The 18,605-nt window shown below is 43.1% G+C and overlaps 1 protein-coding gene across 1 annotated transcript; it reads right to left on the bottom strand.

Annotated features, from left to right (window-relative positions):
• Nucleotides 1-7,523: 7,523 nt before the first annotated feature.
• Nucleotides 7,524-16,211, bottom strand: NRBF2 (nuclear receptor binding factor 2). Its single transcript, XM_028729374.2, has 4 exons — nucleotides 16,038-16,211; nucleotides 10,186-10,270; nucleotides 9,513-9,553; nucleotides 7,524-8,979 (listed from the first exon to the last, which is right to left on the bottom strand). The coding sequence occupies exons 1-4, from the start codon at nucleotides 16,083-16,085 to the stop codon at nucleotides 8,275-8,277; spliced, it is 879 nt and encodes a 292-aa protein (XP_028585207.2). The 5' UTR covers nucleotides 16,086-16,211; the 3' UTR covers nucleotides 7,524-8,274.
• Nucleotides 16,212-18,605: the final 2,394 nt, after the last annotated feature.

An 18,605-nucleotide genomic window follows, 5' to 3' on the forward strand; every position in this document is an offset into this window, starting at 1 on the left:
CCTTGTTATGTATTGTCGTTAATTACAGTTCAAATTACCATATTAAAAAACCTGGACTTTATTATCAGTCAGGAAGATTGCATTTGGCAGATTCATAAAATATGACAAACTCCTTGACAAACTTTTGTGCTAGGAAATGATAGTTATGTAGAAGCTCACATTTACAAATAACGATTTAAGAATTGAAGTCTTCACATTCTTTCCCCGCACTGGTGCTATAGTGCATATTTTACAATATTTTGTGTACTTCTGAAGCACAGTATCCCAATGACTGTATTTAGAGGTTGATAGGTAATAGTCTTATTCTAAGTTACCAACAAAATGGGTACACAACATAACTGAAGTTTGAATCCATGTTAAAATTTACTGTCTAATCACTTGAAAATGTTCTACTTTAAATTCCATTTGTAAATTTGATGTGACATTGTTTAGCCAAAGTTTTGGCAAGGTTTGAGGCTTCTCTGATAATTGCATCAGTTAGGGGCTAACTATACATTACTGTGGTACATACAGCATGTAATTGGTCCTCTTGGTCAATAGCCAAAGGAATAAGAATCTTCACTCTAGCCATATAGCTTTCATGGGGGGAAAGGCTGGAGACTCGAGAGAGACTGCAAATACCCTCTAGGTGGCTGATTAGAACCCTTGTGCCTTTTTGTTGGATCCGCTATTCCTTTGCAGGTAGCAAAACCTTACCTTGACATAACTGACCTTGAAGGAAAAGAAGGTTACCATCTCTAGATGCGTATGGAAGATTGGACACATCCTGAAGTTTATGTGAGAGATCCTTAATAGTACACATAAGATGTAGGTGTGTCTTGGGTGGTTGAAGCTCCACCAAGTGGCTGTGGAGAACATCCCATCCTCCTCTTTAAAGGTAAAGGACGCCTGACAGTTAAGTCCAGTCATGAACGACTCTGGGGTTGCAGCACTTATCTCGCTTTACTGGCCGAGGGAGCCGACGTTTGTCCGCAGAGTTTTTCCAGGTCATGTGGCCAGCATGACTAAGCCGCTTCTGGTGAAACCAGAGCAGCACACGGAAACACCATTTACCTTCCCGCCAGAGCGGTACCTATTTATCTACTTGCACTTTTTGGTGTGCTTTTGAACTGCTAGCTTGGCAGGAGCAGGGACCAAACAACAGGAGCTCAACCCATTGCGGGGATTCGAAGCATGACCTTCCAATCGGCAAGTTCAGTGGTTTAGACCACAGCGCCACCCGCATCCCACTTCCTCCTCTTTAGGCACTTAATTAGAATGTAAAAGAGGTACCAGACAAACACGCTTGAATTTAGTGTGATTTCCTATTGTGTCTAATGAGCAGATGCCATCTGCCCTAGAATATTTGCTTGTTAATTCTCAATATGTAGGGAGGGAGACCTGGAGATGGGGCAGGACTCCTTCCCGCCTGCCATTTGGACAACCCAGTGTGTCTACACACTTTGCTAGGGGAAGGAGTAGACAGAATGAAATCCTGTTGAGATGCAGAAAATGAAACATTCTCTTTGTATGGAGTGTTTTCAAATGGGTACATTGGCATATAGTGTTTGGATAATTGTGGTTAATACGTTTAGGTAGACCTATGTTGATTTCATGCATTTTATTTATGAAATGATTTTATAATTAAATGCATCATTATGCTCACCCTGTAACAACTGCAATGTTTCCATAGTAACTAATACATTTTAACTAGGAAAGAGACCACAAGCAAACAGAATATGGCAAATATTACATGATGGAACCACATGATCAAAAATTTCCTGTTTAGTCTGTTGCATATGTGTTTTCAGTTACAACCTAGGCAATAGCAAAGGTAAAACACACAAATGCATAAACATGCTGCGGACTTAAAAAAATTAGAATTCTAAGGCCCATTTCAGACATTCATTTATGTGGAAACAATCTTGGTCTGGTGGAGTTGGCAGGTTTACAAGGCAGTCACTTGATATGCTTGATATCTGAAGGCAGCACTGTATAGGGAAGCTTTTTAATGTTTCATGTTTTATTATGTTTTTATATGTGTTGGAAGCTGCCCAGAGTGGCTGGGGCAACTTAGTCAGATGGGTGGGGTACTATTATTATTATTATTATTATTATTATTATTATTATTATTATTGCTGCTTTAAAATAGGAGGTTGCACAAACTGGACCTTCATATTCCACTCTACATGGTGAAATAATGTGTGCTGTTCCCCCCCCCCCCCATATTTTGACTGTCGCCACCCAGTTCTTGACTTTCTGAACTGGGCCCAATATTGGTGTATGAAACTGCCTTGTAACTACGTATTAACCTAAGTAAATGCTGAATCATTGAAGCAGCAGAGCTAGAGTTAAAAGAGGATGTTGGACTGTTACCATTTAAAGCAGGGATGGCTGACCTGTGACACTCCAGTTGATAGACTGCCAGTTCCTAACAGCTCCAGCCAGCGAGGCATCAATGGTTAAACTCCTAGGAGTTTAACAACAATCTCTGATCTGTAGTAACTCAACTGCAGATTTCCACTTCTCATGTAACTGGTTTAGCTCCCATGCCATATTTTATGCCAGGCTCCAGTTGGTGTTCCTTTGTTTCTAGTAGAAAACAAATGCAGATCCAATGACCCTGAAGTCAGCCCATGCCTGGTATAAAGTATTGGTTAATTTGTGTATCAAATGATTTAAAGACTACGGCACTCTGCTGTTGATTTAAAAGTGCCCAGGTTCTGCTCATGCCAGAAAGGAAGTCACTTCTTGGTCTGCACCCCACCAAGAAACTTTCCATGCATGTGCAATGTAAGCGATACAATCAAATATTGAACAGGTTTGTATAAGAGTTTAGAATTGATTATAGCAGTTCAGTGTCTCCTAATCTCTGTTGTAAGAGTGAGCTGTGGGTAGCTGGTGCCGAAGAAACAACATTGTCCTTTCCAGTGTACTGAATAAACCATTTCAAAATTGTCTTTGCTCTTTGTGTTTCTTAGTGCTCTAGCATGCTTCATTAATTTCTCTCCTAGAGGTAAGTTAGTGGCTGTTTGCCAATATTGTGTTAATAGATTTCTATCTGAAGACATGAGAAAGATTAGTAAGTCCTTAAACTCTACATGCTGATTGTCATCTATAAACAGGAATTCCATGAATTCTTGGCCCTCACCTGCATTTCATAAATTGTGCCGTGTTCTTCAGACCAGATGGTAATTGTGTAGACCTGAAAAATGGAGCTCATGCTGGAGTGAACAGGAGTGCACTATGACAGTTGCTTCTGGTGATTTTAATGCATAAGAGGTACAGCCTGTTCCGTTCCATGCCTTTCTTTACAGCTGGGATAAGACAGGTGTAGCAACAGATAGGTAGTACATGAACTTAGTAAACTCTTTCGCCTTCAGCACTCTTCTCCCGTACTTTTTAAAGCAAAGCTGCTTCTCAACTGTCTCTCCCAATCCTTTTATCTGCTGAAAGTAACATATTAAAATTACATGGATTGTTGCAGTTGTTGTGATTTAACACCAAATTTATTCCCAGGAATATGTATTTTGTTCATTTTGTGATGAAGTACAGGTGCCACCAATTTTGTTTTCTGTTTGCTTGGATAGCATGACTCATATTTTGGCAAAGTATGTGTCTGCTATACTCATAGACGCTATTTCTGTGGTCCAACTATGACAAGTGGTTGCTGTGGTGAGCAAACAAGCTGAGCAGGAATGAATGTCTGGTCCACCCATTTAAATTGGATAGGTGCAGAGATCTTAAAAATCACACACAACTTCCAGGTTCAGTCTGTAGTGGGTCTAGCACAGCAGTGTCCTGATTGCCATCAAAAGATTTCCATCTAGAACTGCAACTCAGAAGCAGCAAAATTGCTTAAATAAGATCTAACTCTGAATGTACAGGGTTGATCATTTTCTAAAACCTTGAACCAACTCCCAGCCCTGGTCCCAGAAACCATGCATTTCACATAGCCAGTTCTCTTATTTTTAGGAAAATGGTAAAAATAATATTGTTCCTGAGGGTTTTCGCCTCTTTAGAACTTGGCTATAGTAGTTGTTTATAGATTAACAGCTGTTGTGACTATTTGTGTCCAGTCTGCCATAGACTGTAACATTGAATACACATTTCATCCCCTTTAGTCTTGTGCTTAGCACTTTTTAACTAAAACTGATGTACAATATATTTGAGAAACTATGAAATAATGTCTCTGGCCACCTCTCACTCCTACTTCCCTTAACGTTCAAATGAAGGTTTTGTTTGGTTTGTGTGTATTTAATTTGCTTAAACGAGTTGGGGCAAATAATGTATTTGATTTATGTTTTGTTTGTTTTAAAAAAGAAACTACAGCACTTTTTTAAATTGTTCCAGGAGTCAGTGTGGTACCCTTAGGCACTTACCAAAGGTTTGACAGATGAGTGATAGCAGAACAACTTCTATGAAAAAAAAACTATTATGAAACTTTCAGTATTCTGTGCATCTGTAGTATTAGAAAACACTTACGGTTCATACTGAGAGGCAACAGGTCTGGCTTTATGAACTGAGCTTTGACCTATTATGTAACCCTGAATTTGCAACAGAGAGAATACCCTAGGCCTAGCAGATGTGCAGGGGTTCCCCAACGTAGAATGGTGGAGGACTAACTGAATTGAATATTAGTATATTAGTAAAGGTGCACACTGCATTTCACCATGTGCAATCTTGCACCAAACTAGGTGTGTCCATTAATTCCAATTTGCTATTGATATGTAGAAGCAAGAGCCACCCATCAGCCCCCCTAAAACCTGATTTTTGTATAGTTGTATCCAGGTGCGTCCTTCACTGTCTCTCACACACACACACCCTTAAGAAAAAAATGTAGCAGCAGTGATGGGTGTTCCAGTTTTCACCCTTCAACAGGAATATGGAAGTTCCCTCTCGAGATGAGTTACTCTTGCACAGGGATAGGGACCCTGTGGCTCTGTGTTGTAGGATTCTATCAGTCCTAGCCAAGAAGGCCAAGACCCAGGGATGATGGGTGTTGTAGTCCAACATCATCTGAAGGGCCACTGAATCCCCATCCCCGCTCTTATCATTTTCTTATCTTTATGCTTTCAACATTCTGTCAGTCCTGGCTTTTGTTTTCTGCTTGCTCACAGACTTCTGCAACCTTTGGAAAACCTGTCTATAAAAGCCAATGCATTATTTTTCATTAGCCTTGTTTAGGTTCCAAACTGATAGGCACTCAACTGTCACAGATTGCTATTGTATCATAGAAGGGACCATGAGAGTCATCTAGTCCAATCCAACCCCCTGAAATACAGGAATCTTGTGCCCAATATGGGGCTTGAACCCACAGCCATGAGATTAAACTCTCATGCTATTCATTATCCATAGGGCAGTGATGGAATTGTGATTGTGCATCATGGATTTGGTTTCCATTTTGCACATATTACATTGCATACTGGGGATTTAATGCCCATAGAATACTAATATTCCTACAAAATAATAGTAAACCATTTTTATGTGATATGACATAACATTTTGATGTATAGCCAATGGATGTAATGTTATGGGCCTGCGGTATGTTGAACTTTGTGATTATAAGTTCAGAACCGCTGGAATACTGTATAAAGAAAATAGCATTGTCCAGCAGATGGCACTCTTTGTATAAAATTTCTAAATTCTTATTCCTAGCTACTAGGAAGTAACAAAATATTGCGGGACCAGAATTTATGTGCGGCTTTCTCTCATTTTTAAATAGTTATTCCACCAGAGCTAAACATGTTTTTAAAAATGGCACAGAAAAGAGGCAAGACTCATTCTTGAACTGTGACCCAAAGTGTTTAGATTCAGCTGGAAGTAGTAACCAAAGGAAGCAGTATCAATCAAAAATGCTCAAGTGTGTGGTGAGAAAGCCTGTCATAATCCCCTATCTTGGAGATAGCCAGTGAAATTGACTACTGCACTTCAGGAGCATAGCTAACAGGAGGCATTTGTTACTACTATTTTAAATGACTGCATCAGAACAGTAATGTAAGATTTAACAACCACCATTAGCTGAAGTAGCCTAACCCATCTCACAGGGTTGTTGTGAGGCTAAAATTGGGAGGGGAGAATCATGTACACCACCTTAAGCTCATTGGAGAAAAGGGCAGTAGATAAATGTAATAATAAGAATAAAATCATCTGCATTCAAGGGGAACCCTCTAGCCACCAAAAATGGTGGGAGAGCTCTCAGCACTGCTTCCAGATGCAGGCTGGTCCCTGCTGAAGGCAGGATGCTGTGCTTTAGCTGGGCCACATACAGAATTTTTATAGGTCTAGCAATGACTCAAACACAGTAAGCTGTTAACAGAAAAAGTGGATTCCTAGCTGGGGCCAAGCAGGGTTAGTTTTCTTCTCCATCGTGGTCTGCTTTTGGGCTTGCTTGCAATACCTGTATGGCTCCCATCGAAAGTGGACCAGGTTGACATTTGGTTTGCTACAGCACAAATACTGCTACTGAGAATCCATGCATAGTTTCATTGTTAGAACTCTTGATTAGGTTCCATCACTTATCTGGGTAGTCCTGCAACTCAGAGGGTAGAAGAGCATGTATCCAGACATGGAACATTTGGACCTCCATGCAAAGTACCTGCTTCATAAATATCACCCCACCTGAAGCCATTGCACATTTCTGCCCAATGTGCCCATGTCATATTCCTTTTCATGGGTAAAAGGTAAAGGTAAATGACCCCTGGACAGTTAAGTCCAGACAAAGGCAACTATAGGGTTGCAGCACTCATCTCGCTTCAGGCCGAGGGTGCTGATGTTTGTCCACAGACAGCTTTCCGGGTCATGTGGCCAGCAAGACTAAACCACTTCTGGCGCAACAGAACACTATGACGGAAGCCAGAGCACACGGAAATGCCGCTTGCCTTTTATAATGCAGTAGATGAGAATACAAATGATTAATTCCATTCCTCCTGCCCCCAAGCTATCACTAGAGTTATAGGAACTGAACCTTAGTACTGTAGCTTCCAAGATCTGAAAGAGGTGGTATTCAAGAAAAAGATGTACCCCTTACTTCCTTGGCAATACTTGAAACTGTAATAACTGGCTAGGTAGTATAGTCTCTGTATTGTTTCTAGGCCAGGCAGAAGTCCTTCACCTCAGCTTGCTTAAAAATGCAAATGGCTCCCTCAATGAGTTAGCAACTGCAACAGCGTCACCCCCTGCCTACTCAAGGAACGTATGGGGAACCCAAAGTCCACCAGGTATTACTGGACTACAATTCCCATCATCCCTGCTCACTGGTTATGCAGGTGGGACTCCACAGCTCCCTTTTATAAACTTAATTGCTTCCAATGCTTACTGCTTTGAAAGGAACTGTATCTCAATGAGAAAATATATCACCACATGTTCCATGCCTGGCCTCTCTGATTAAAAGGAACTCAAATCATAGGATTGAGAGATTGCTGTTCAAGGAAGGTCTTGGAATTTTACTGCAAGTCAGAGGTGATTCTGGGCTAGATGGACCCGTGGTCTGACTCAATATTCATCAGTTTTATGTGTTCAAACGAACAAGATAGATTCAAAACTGACCCAAAACTTTTTATTTTCAGTCAAGTTCTGGCAACTGCCGTTACTTCCATTCATGCATCAAGGATTCTTCTTTGTTGTATTTTGTTTAAAACGATGCCTACTAGTTTCATATACAGAACACGCACATTATTAAGCACCCTGATTATGTAAACAAATCAAAATTTCAATAGAACTAAAATTTGGTTCCTTAAAATAAAAAAGTAGTAGTAGTAAATTTAGCATCTCTCCTGATTGGCTGATAAAGCATTTTTAAGTCAGGAGTGCGAAGTGTGGCACGTAGATCCATACTGTGGAGGAACAAAAGCAACATCCAATCTATTGACCTGGTTTGCGTAATTAAATTAATTGAGTGCATGATAGAAACGTTTTTTCCCCACTGCCAAAATGGTCACGCTCTGGCCCACACCACTTAGGTTTTGCATTATTTTATGGCATTAAAGAGACATGTTACATATCGCATAATCAAGACCCCTGCAGGATCAAGTTGCTTGAAAGTCTCCCCTCAGTCATTTGGCTTGAAGATGGGGAGGAAGAGAGAGCTGAGCTTTTACCAACGATGGTAAACAGTCAGCCCTGTTTAACCGATCCAATAGCATGCATATTTTTCACAGTGACAAAGTCACTAAGATATTCTCCCTCAGTAGGGTTGTAGTTGGTGTTTTGTACCTGTGAATCACAACTGTACTGGTGAGTTTCCCTTTTTTGGATTTTGCTGAGCTACAGGTGAACATACATTGTGGTCTCTACTTAGCTGTTCATCAGTCCTTTCAGTATATCCTCCGAGAGCTCCAATAGAGGGAGCTCGGGGGATGGAATGTCCAGAGGCGGAAGGCTGGGTATCGGAATGTCCTTGGCCTTACCGGCATTCGTTGTAAATTTCTGCCAAGTTGAGGCTGACGCGGCAGCAGTTTCCGAATGCTGCTGCAGACCCCACAGCTCTGACTTCTCTACAAAGTCGGCATCGACATCTAGCTCCTTTTCTAGGGGGGATTTCAGGAGTCTGGCCCGCTCAGCTTTTAGCTGCTTGTTCTCTCGCTTCAACCTCTCGTTTTCAGCTAAGAGAAAGTCCACATGCCGTTCTAGAACAGCGATTTTGGTGGCCTGCTCCTCAATTTTTGTCTTGTCGTCCTTTGGGGTTTTGCTTCCGACGCACACTTCCAGTGGCTCCTTTCTTTTCTGAAACAGGAAGAGTAGTGTGTCGGGGTCCCTATCCAAGACACCGTGGATTGCCTGTGCATCCTTCTCTGGGGAGGGGCTGTACTTCAGGCTAGCGGGAGCTGCCACATTTTGGTCATCAAATTCCTCAGCTGACGGCTTCGACGAAGCACTATCCTTGTCCACAGTCTGCTGTGTCTTTAGCCTCTCTTCTCTTTTTGCTCTTTTCCATCGCTCTTGGATAAGTAGAATCTGTTTCAGGTGGCTCTCCCTTTGTAATTCCAATGATAACTGGGCCTGTGGAAAAGACAAAAACAAGGGACGAGTTTCTCACCATTAGAGCCACCCTTAATTAGCCTTGGATATAACAAGAGAAATAAGGTTGGTCAAATATCGTCTAATGGTGGTAAAGTGTTTTTAAAGCATTAACTTCATTAGAGAAACCGTATTAAACATCATTTATGGCACTACATAGATTCGGGTCCTGGAAGGCATATGCACAGTGCAATCAACTCCAACGAAGCTATTATAGCTTGAAAGCAATTGTCAGCTATTTTTTTACAAACATTTCCTAACATTTTAAACAAAATAATATTAGTAATTCCACAAATCATCTTCTAATGCCAACTATTTTCTAGAAACCTGGCCAGTGAAGGATACAGAAGTGAAACAGCATCTGCATCCTCTTATCACACATCTCTCCCCAACCATTTCTTGCCTTTTCAGAATGTAAGCTGGGGGTGGGGTGGGGTGTCCTAGTCAATTTTATGGTTATAGAGATAATGACTCACTACTAGACTCGCTCACTGTGATTTGGAGTGTAATCTCACCTGATCCGATTGTGTCAGCTTCATGGCCTCCAAGAGATATGCTGAATAAACCACAAAATGAGAAATGTTTAGGTCACAGAGAAGTCACATTAAGTTTAGGTACAATGATCGCTTCACAGACATTATCCAGATATGTACACTGTGATCCCACTAAGTGTGCCTATGACCGTAAATCTACTGCAATATTGACGAAGACAATATTGACAAACACCCCCCCCACACACACACACAAAAGGGGTTGTATCAAGGAGCAAGAGATTGGAGAAACACTTTCTTGCAAACAGACCTCTTAAACCTAACATGAACTGCAGTTTGGCAGCCAATGCCCAGTTCTGGCAGTCACTTAGCCACCATGTAAGAGGCTCCACTACTCTAACGTGGGATATTCAAGAGAGATAATTGCATTATGTCTTTGGCTACTGATTTTCTACAACCACCTTGATCTTTATGTATTTTAGTTCCCCGTGCACATGTAGGCAATTAACTTTTCTTCCATATAAGGCTTACACCAACTCCCAAGACAACGAACTTCTGCCCCAGTCAGGACAATCACGCCTGGCTTAACACACACTTGCACTTGCTTTGGCGCTGAATAGATGATTGCTACTCAGGCGTACTTCGAGGACAGTGTTTTCACACAAGCCATACAATGCTCTTTTGGTTGAATATGCACCTGCTGCCTTTTTGTGACAAGAAATTGCTTCTTCGTACTTCCCCGCTGTCAGCAAACGGTCAGCTTTCCTGCTCTGCTGATGAGCCTTCAAAAGAAAAACAAACTTTTTAATTATTGGAATTTTTTACTATTATTTAAGCATCGCTAGTTACTTCAAACTTTTGCATGAAACAGACATGTAGATACACAAAAGGCAGGCAATGCAACAGAAACGTCAGCTGTCTCAGGTTCTGTGTAAGATAGCTTGGCACCTCAGTACAGAATTAACATAAAGCTGATTGCTTAGGTCAAGTGTGCCTCTGTGATAGTCTTAGGTATTTTCACACCTGCATGCATGACAACAGTGCTCATGTACACACACACTGGATTGCAGTTCATGTATTTTAAAAAATGTTAGACAGTGAGCAAATGAAAATGGTGTGTCTGGCCTCATTTAGACATAGGGTGTGTGTATTGCATCTGACTGCCACATGCAGTTTGAGCCCTGAAGTGAATTATTAGCTGCAGCTTCCTCTTCCTTCATCTGATTCTTCCTCTTTCACATTTCTAAGCTAAGAATTAATAATCGCCTAGAGGGTAATAAAAAGGCACTAAGGTTCAGTGGAAAGGGCTACATACTGAGCAACTCTGAGGAATGCAGCTCTGACCAATAGCACACCAGCTATTTCTCCAGTAACAATCAAATAGTGCAGTTATAAGGGGGAAATACAGCCAATTTAAACATACATTTCTGCTTGAAAAATACAAAAATTAATAATATACAGGCATGATTTAATTACAAAACACTTCAGTGTTACTACAGCCTGACCCTTTCTTTTTCTGAGGAAAGAGAAGTGCAAGACAAGTGAATGTATTTGTTGATGAGTGAATGCTAAGACCCTTTGTGAGATGCACATTTTAATGTCATGGTAGCTAGAGGAATCAATTTGAGTCTCAAGAAAGACAGGCTGCTATAGGAACAGAAAACATCAGCATGTAACTTTGTCAGAAGAGAAACAGGAGATATTGAATTGAATTTATTATTTCGGTCATAGAACAGTTCCAGCAACAGGAGATATTATTCTTAGGTGGGTTTTTTGTGGGTTGATTTTTATTTATTTATTTTTTAGAGGCAGGCCCTGAATACAGTTTGTGCAGCTGTTCTGTCCCTCTCCTTGCCACATACGGTGTTAGGGAATTTCTGGCAGCAAACACAGGAGTTGATATTGGCAGATTCCAGCAGCAGAAAGTACCTGGCTCTCCTTCACAACCAAGCAGACATCCCAGTCAAAGCACACTGAGACAGCTGCTCTGTAACAGGTACGAGAAGAACTAAAAAAAATAGAGTAGCAAGAACAGTAACTGACACTTTGCAAAAAAAAAAATTGATGATTTCCTTTGAAATCATGCTGCCAAGGACTACAAAGTTTAATGATGTGGTGAGACAAGCTAGCAGATTTACAACAGGGATAAAATGAATATCAGATAATGGATGTTGTTTAGTAGCAGCATGCTATTGCTGGCAAAAAATACATAAGATGTGGAAGAGATCATGGATGTCCTTTAGTTAATAGATTGCACCTAGATTGTGAATATATTGAGTTTATGTGAGATATGCATTTACTGTTCTTGGCCTATTCTTACAAAATATATAAACAGAAGAATTATTTTGGGTGGGATGCAACTAAGTTTTACTCAGAGTAGCCCACTGGCCTTGCTGGCTTGGGCTGATGGGATTTGGGAGCCAAACAACCTCTGGAAGGCCACAGGTTCCCCCTGGCTTAGTCCTTGTTGCTTTGTTCCTAGGCTCACTGTTCCTCCTCAAGAGCATGGTGTTTCCAAAATAATCCAGACCCATCCAGGACAACCCCAAGACTCTCAGTGTTCCAAAGATTGCCTGAAATGTGCTAGGCTGCTCGTAGTCTAGCACATCACATGCCAAGACTGCATTCTGCAAAGAAGTAGTGTTACTGAACCACCTTGTACTCTCATGACATGTTGGAACCATTTACTCATGCAGAAGGATTTCCTATTCAACACCCCTACAAATGGCTGAGGAAAAAAGAATGTGAATGGTAGTTTTACGACGTCAAAAATATGAAATAGTGCCACATTTGGACTGCACATATGAGGGATTACATGCCTGTAAAACCCCATGTCTTGGGATGGCCCAATCTATGCTGTGAACCACCCTGAGATCTGTGGATGAAGGACAGTATACTACTACTACTACTACTAATAATAATAATAATAATAATACCAACCGAAAGAAGCTGGCTGGCTTAAAACTATGCCCTACCCACTGGCCCTCTAGCTGCCCAAGCAAACAATAAACTTTGCATTTGCCACTTTGGTCACCTAAGCTTCAGTTGAGCCACATAACGCTTTGTGTTTGCCAAACTTGTTTTCTGTTTTGAAGGAACTTTGTTATTGCATGCCTCTTTCCATGAATCATGTGTTGCTGCCCTCATTGCGTCATCACATCCTGATTCTGTTTAGATAGCAAACTCTTCATGATTTGGACAATGGGTTGCACTTTAACCTGGCTCTTGACTTTGCCCTTAGACAGATGCCCTCTTTCTGCATGATTCAAAAATAACTTGTGGTCTTGTAATTCTTTTGTGACTCTTTTGTGACTTATTCATACAAATTGTGGCAAAATATTTATGCTTCTTTAATCTCGCAAGCTTTTTAGATATGGTGCTAAAGCAAAGGAAAGAGAAATGCCACAATTTGTACTGATTACCATAGAACTGAATGGAGGGAAGCAATTTTATTGCTCCTTCATGTTATTACTACTTTTCCTTGACAAGCTACCACCTATTTTAGTCCACATCTTCTTAAACCTAAAAAGAGACACTGAACTCTGCCGGTTGCATATGGTTTTGCTGGTCTACAGCCAAAGTTGTAGTTGGACTGAAGCCCAAGTATTTTGTGAAGCTTCTGAAGCAAGCACTAGATGGCAACTGGCTCCATCTATCACAGCGGGCTCACATATAAAGCAAATGTATTTTGCATTCCTGGCCATGCTGTCAAATTTGCTGACAGTTTAATAACCCTTCCAAGCCAGCAACATTTTGTTGTAAGCCCAATAAAACTACTCAGTACTAGTGGGCATCCAGATGTAATCTATTACTTCTAACAGTCGGTTCTATTTATTTCCTCTATGCACTGAACCTGAGGGCTGCATTGCACACAACTTTCATACTAATGTAGGAGAAACTTATATCTATGTACACTGTAATGTGTGAAGACTGTACCCATCTATTTAACAATAGACAATACACACCAGCCTGCTTAAGCCCAGTGAACTGATTTGTGGATTCTGTAAGATTTGAATGGGGGACTTTTAGCTTATAGCCACTATACTATACCAGTGCAGTAAGAATCACCCAGGACACGGGTGGCGCTGTGGTTTAAACCACTATGCCGCTTGGACTTGCCAATTGGAAGGTCGGCGATTCGAGGCCCCGCAACAGGGTGAGATCCCGTTGCTCAGTCCCAGCTCCTGCCAACCTAGCAGTTCGAAAGCACATCAAAGTGCAAGTAGATAAATAGGAACTGCTCCGGCAGGAAGGTAAATGGCGTTTCCGTGTGCTGCTCTGGTTTCGCCAGAAGCGGCTTAGTTATGCTGGCCACATGACCCGGAAAAACAGTCTGTGGCAGCGAACAAACGCCGGCTCCTGCGGCTGTAAAGTGAGATGAGCGCCACAACCCCAGAGTCGTTCGCAACTGGACTTAACTGTCAGGGGTCTCTTTACCTTTAATAATCATACAAATTCTGAATTGCATGTGGTACAGATTTTCTAAACACAGTATTTTGACTTTTCAGCAATGCTGATCAAATACCAACCATGTAACGAAGGGAGAAGAGCTGCTTCACACCTAATTGTTTTTCATACAGAGATGTAGGAAAGGATACACTTCTGTAAAGACAACTGCCACACATTTTGCTGTGTGGTACATGAAGTAGAGTTCAATTCAATGAATTAAAGCAAACTGTTCTCTCTAGTGTTTTCTATTTCTATTCAATGTCCAGCACACAAAAAGATGGTTGATAAATAGTGGCAAAGGTGACCATCTCTTCACCTCTATAACTAGAGAGATAACAAATCTGATCTCTTTTGACAGGGCTGTTGCAAAGGTAACACAGGTGACTCAGCTTATGTGGGGGTTACTTTCCGGAGGTGGCGCCTAAGCAAAATTATGTATGGTCTAAACACAATGGGTTCAATGGTAGGTGGGAATTCTAAAGTTTTTTCCACAGTCCCCTTTCCATTATTTTTAATTTGCCAAGCACATAAAGCTGAATGCGAACTAGTTAAATTCACATTAGTTGTGAGTTACCTGTACATGTGGAGCATTTTAAATGCTCAAAAGCATCTTTTAAGTATTTGTGTACACCTATATTCATCCACAGATGGTGCATCTTACTATGCACCAGGACCAAACCTGGCCTTCTGAAAGCACTGCCTCCTCGCAGTTGCCAACCAAAAAGCAACTGTGTCTAAGGCAAGGTTACCAGATGTCCCCATTTCCCCGGGGACAGTCCCCGGATTTACAAATCAGTCCCCATACAAAATCCATTGAAGTTGAAAAGTGTCCCCAGATTCATTGAAAACAATCTGGTAACCTTAGCTATGGTAGCTAAACTCAACAGCAGGGAACTTCAGGAGGGTTGGGATTTTAGCCCATTGCAAATCCTTCTTAAAGTAGTCCTCTAGTAAAATCTGGTCCAACTGGATCAGCACTGCAAGGGTACCTTTAACATAGCAGATGGTTCCCACAAGCCCTTGCCCATTATTTGCCCACAGCATCTATCTAGTATTCAGTACTTCTGAACACATCTATTTAACTATGATGTCTAAATTAGCTACTGACTGCAAAAAGATGTGTACATGAAACCTGGATTTCCTACAAATCAACCTGCAGGAACCTGAGGCCCTCCAGATGCTGTGGGACTCCAACTGCATTAACCCCTTACCACTGAACATGCTGGCTGGGGCTGAGAGGAGATACAATCTAACAACATATGGAGGGCCACAGGTTCCTCATCCCTTGTTTGGAAGAATAGAAGTTTCATACAAATGGGTAAGAATATAAGTTTCATACAGACATTGACCTGGAATAGCTCAGTCATAGAATCACAAAACTGTAGAGTTGGAAGGGACCTGAAGGTCATCCAGCCCGACACCCTGCAATGCAAGAATTTTGACCCATGGGGTCAATTTTGACCCATCCATTTTGAAGCCATACTGGCTTTGCAAATGTGCTAGCAGTTTTATTGCTGCACCAGTTGGTAGAGTACCTCCATCTTAATCTCAGGGTCGTGGGTTCGAGTCCCACGTCAGGCGAACGATTCCTGCACTGCGGGGGGGGGGGGGAGGACAAGATGACCTGCATGGTCCCTTCCACCAACCCAATGAGCCTATGATTAGTAAGGCAGAAGTAGGCGAAGGCCCTCTTGGGAGTAATTCCCTGCACTCAGCGGCTAATAGAACCACGTAACAGGAAGTCCTCAGCGTCAGCTCTCGCTTGTCCAGAGAGGGCCAGGAATGCGCCTCCTTCGACCCTTTCCACCCCCGAAATGGGGTGTGTGGGGTGTTGTAGTTATTGTTGTTGTTGTTGTTATTATCATTACTAGGTGTTGACATTATTAATTATTGTTATTATTATTAACAGCCTAACTTACAGGGTTGGTGGTTACTTTTACCACACGGTGACATCCATAAAGGGTCGGACACACTGCCTCCCCGCCCCCCCCCCGCCCCGGTTATCTATCCTTCGCCCGTCCGGCCCGCCAGGAAGCGCGAATCCGGCCGGCCACGTCAGCTCGCCAGCGCGGAGCCCACACTCCGCCCGGCGCCACTCACCAGGTTGAGCGGGCCCTCCATCACCTCCATGGGCGGCTGAGGGCACATGGGCGCTGAGGCGGCCTCTTCGCCGCTCCGGCCCGAGCGCCCTTAGCGCGGCCCCGACGGCAACCAGCCCGCTTGTAAACACCGCGACGCCGAGGCGCTTCCGCCCCGCCCGCCCGCAGTGACATCAGCGCGCACCACGCCAGCAGGCGAGGCGGAGGCGAGGCCGCTTCACCACGCCCGGTCTCGCGCGCGGCCGCCAGTTCACGTCGTGACGCCCCGCGAGAGGACCGGCCGTCTCCTTGGTAACCGGCGTCCAACGGCAACGGTTTTCCCTCACAAAGGAACCGCCGCCGGTCGGCTGCGGTAGCCGCCAAGGGCTGGGGCCGCTGACTCAGTGCTGCGACCTCCCGCCTCCGCTTTCCCCGCAGCGCGTCAAAACACCCCGGCGGTTTCCACAGGCCGAAGTTTAGGCAGAAGCGAAGTTCGCCGTTTCCAGGCCGCTCGTCCGTTGAGCTCGGTGTCGCCGCTCTGACTGGCAGCCGCTGCCTCGAGCTGCCGGGGTTGAGCCTGGTTCCTTCCTGTAGCTAATGCAAAACAAAAAACAAAAACCGCGCAACACGCTAAAAACTCGAGAGCAGGAGAGAGAGCGCGCAGGCTGTACTTCTAGAGCGCCTTCCCTTCCCCAAGACGCCTGGGAAATGTAGTTTGTTAAAAGGTGCTGGGAACTGTAGCTCTGTGGGGAGTAAACGACTCTTGGGAGAGCGGGGAGAGTGCTTTGAATGCGCTTTATGTGCATCATTTATAGTAGCAGGTCATGTAGGAGGTCATCAAGATGTGAACTGTGAAACCAATACCAAAAGTAAAGGGACACCTGACCCAGTCGTGACCAACTCTAGGGTTGTTGCGCTCATCTCGCTTTATTGGCCGAGGGAACTGGCGTACAGCTTCCTGGTCATGTGGCCAGCATGACTAAGCCGCTTCTGGTGAACCAGAGCAGCTCATGGAAATGCCGTTTGCCTTCCTGCCAGAGCGGTACCTATTTATCTACTTGCACTTTGACGTGCTTTTGAACTGCTAGGTTGGCAGGAGCTGGGACCGAACAATGGGAGCTCACCCCGTCACAGGGATTCAAACCGCTGACCTTCTGATCGGCAAGTCCTTTAATTCCTGTGCTTTGGATAAGGTATGGATACCCGGGTGAGATTTTAGTGAAGCCAGAGCCGTGGGATGTTTCAATGGGATTCTAGAGATCTAGCAACATGCACAGTTGGGTGTGCAAATGTTACTTTCTGCGACTTCTGGGATAATGATGCTTTGCATTAAAGTTTGAGAATTCAGTGAGGTAACAATCATTTTGCTTTCTGTCACATCTTACTGGACTGCAACACCCATTATCCCTGACTATTCGCCATGCTGGCTGAAGCTGATGGCAGTTGGAGTCCAGCAACCTCTACAAGGCCAGTGGTTGCTTAGCTGATCAACTGATGATGACCGCAGCCATATTTATTTTGAGGCTGTTTTGTTTCTGGTGTATTAATGTGAAAGGGATTGGTTTTTTATTGTTGCATCATAAGTTAAATCAACAAAGAGCATAGAACCTTAAAGATGAACACATTTATTATGGTTTAAATTTTTTATAGGCTAGATTCCACTTATCAGATGCATGAAATCCCAGGTGACAGATGTATGTATGTGAGATACACACCTCCACCATCAGAGCAATGTAGGTCAGCAGGTCGCCTCATCTGATGAGCCACAGGGAGAACAGGATAATGGACTATATGGACCACTGGTCTGATCCAGCAAGTTCTCATGGCACACAGAAAAATATGAAGGTAGAGTAATAAATGTAAACAGCGAGGTCAGGTGGAAGGAAATTGGGGGGTGGGGAAAACTGCCTATGACAATTATATTACCATAAAGGTAAAGGGACCCCTGACCATTAGGTCCTGTTGTGGCCGACTCGGGTTGCGGTGCTCATCTCGCTTTATTGGCCGAGGGAGCCAGCGTACAGCTTCCGGGTCATGTGGCCAGCATGACTAAGCCGCTTCTGGCGAACCAGAGCAGTGCACGGAAACGCCGTTTACCTTCCCGTCGGAGTGGTACCTATTTATCTACTTGCACTTTGACGTGCTTTCAAACTGCTAGGTTGGCAGGAGCTGGGACTGAACAACGGGAGCTCACCCCATCGCAGGGATTCAAACCGCCGACCTTCTGATCGGCAAGCCCTAAAGTATACTAAAAGATTTTGGTTTTGCTGCAACAACCTTTCACAGTGACCCTCAGGAAATTGTCATATGTTACATTTCTTTCAATTTTTTAAAAGCATTTTTTGTGGACAAATAAATGCAGATCATTGGTAAAAGGTAGGTAACTAATCAACAAAACATTCTTTACTTGGTTAACAGAGTTACTTTTAAAATAAAATAAAAAACACTCTGGAACTGTACTCTGTGCTTGCCACAAAGAACAGGAAACATGAGGGGCAGATAGAATGTGAATAAACTGCATGTGTGGTTTGTTTTGCCTTTTAGTCGAAACCAGCGGGAGGCTGCAGGTTTAAGTAAGGTAAAGGTAAAG

This window comes from Podarcis muralis, chromosome 6 (genome assembly GCF_964188315.1).
Source record: "Podarcis muralis chromosome 6, rPodMur119.hap1.1, whole genome shotgun sequence".
Taxonomy (NCBI): Eukaryota; Metazoa; Chordata; class Lepidosauria; order Squamata; family Lacertidae; genus Podarcis; species Podarcis muralis.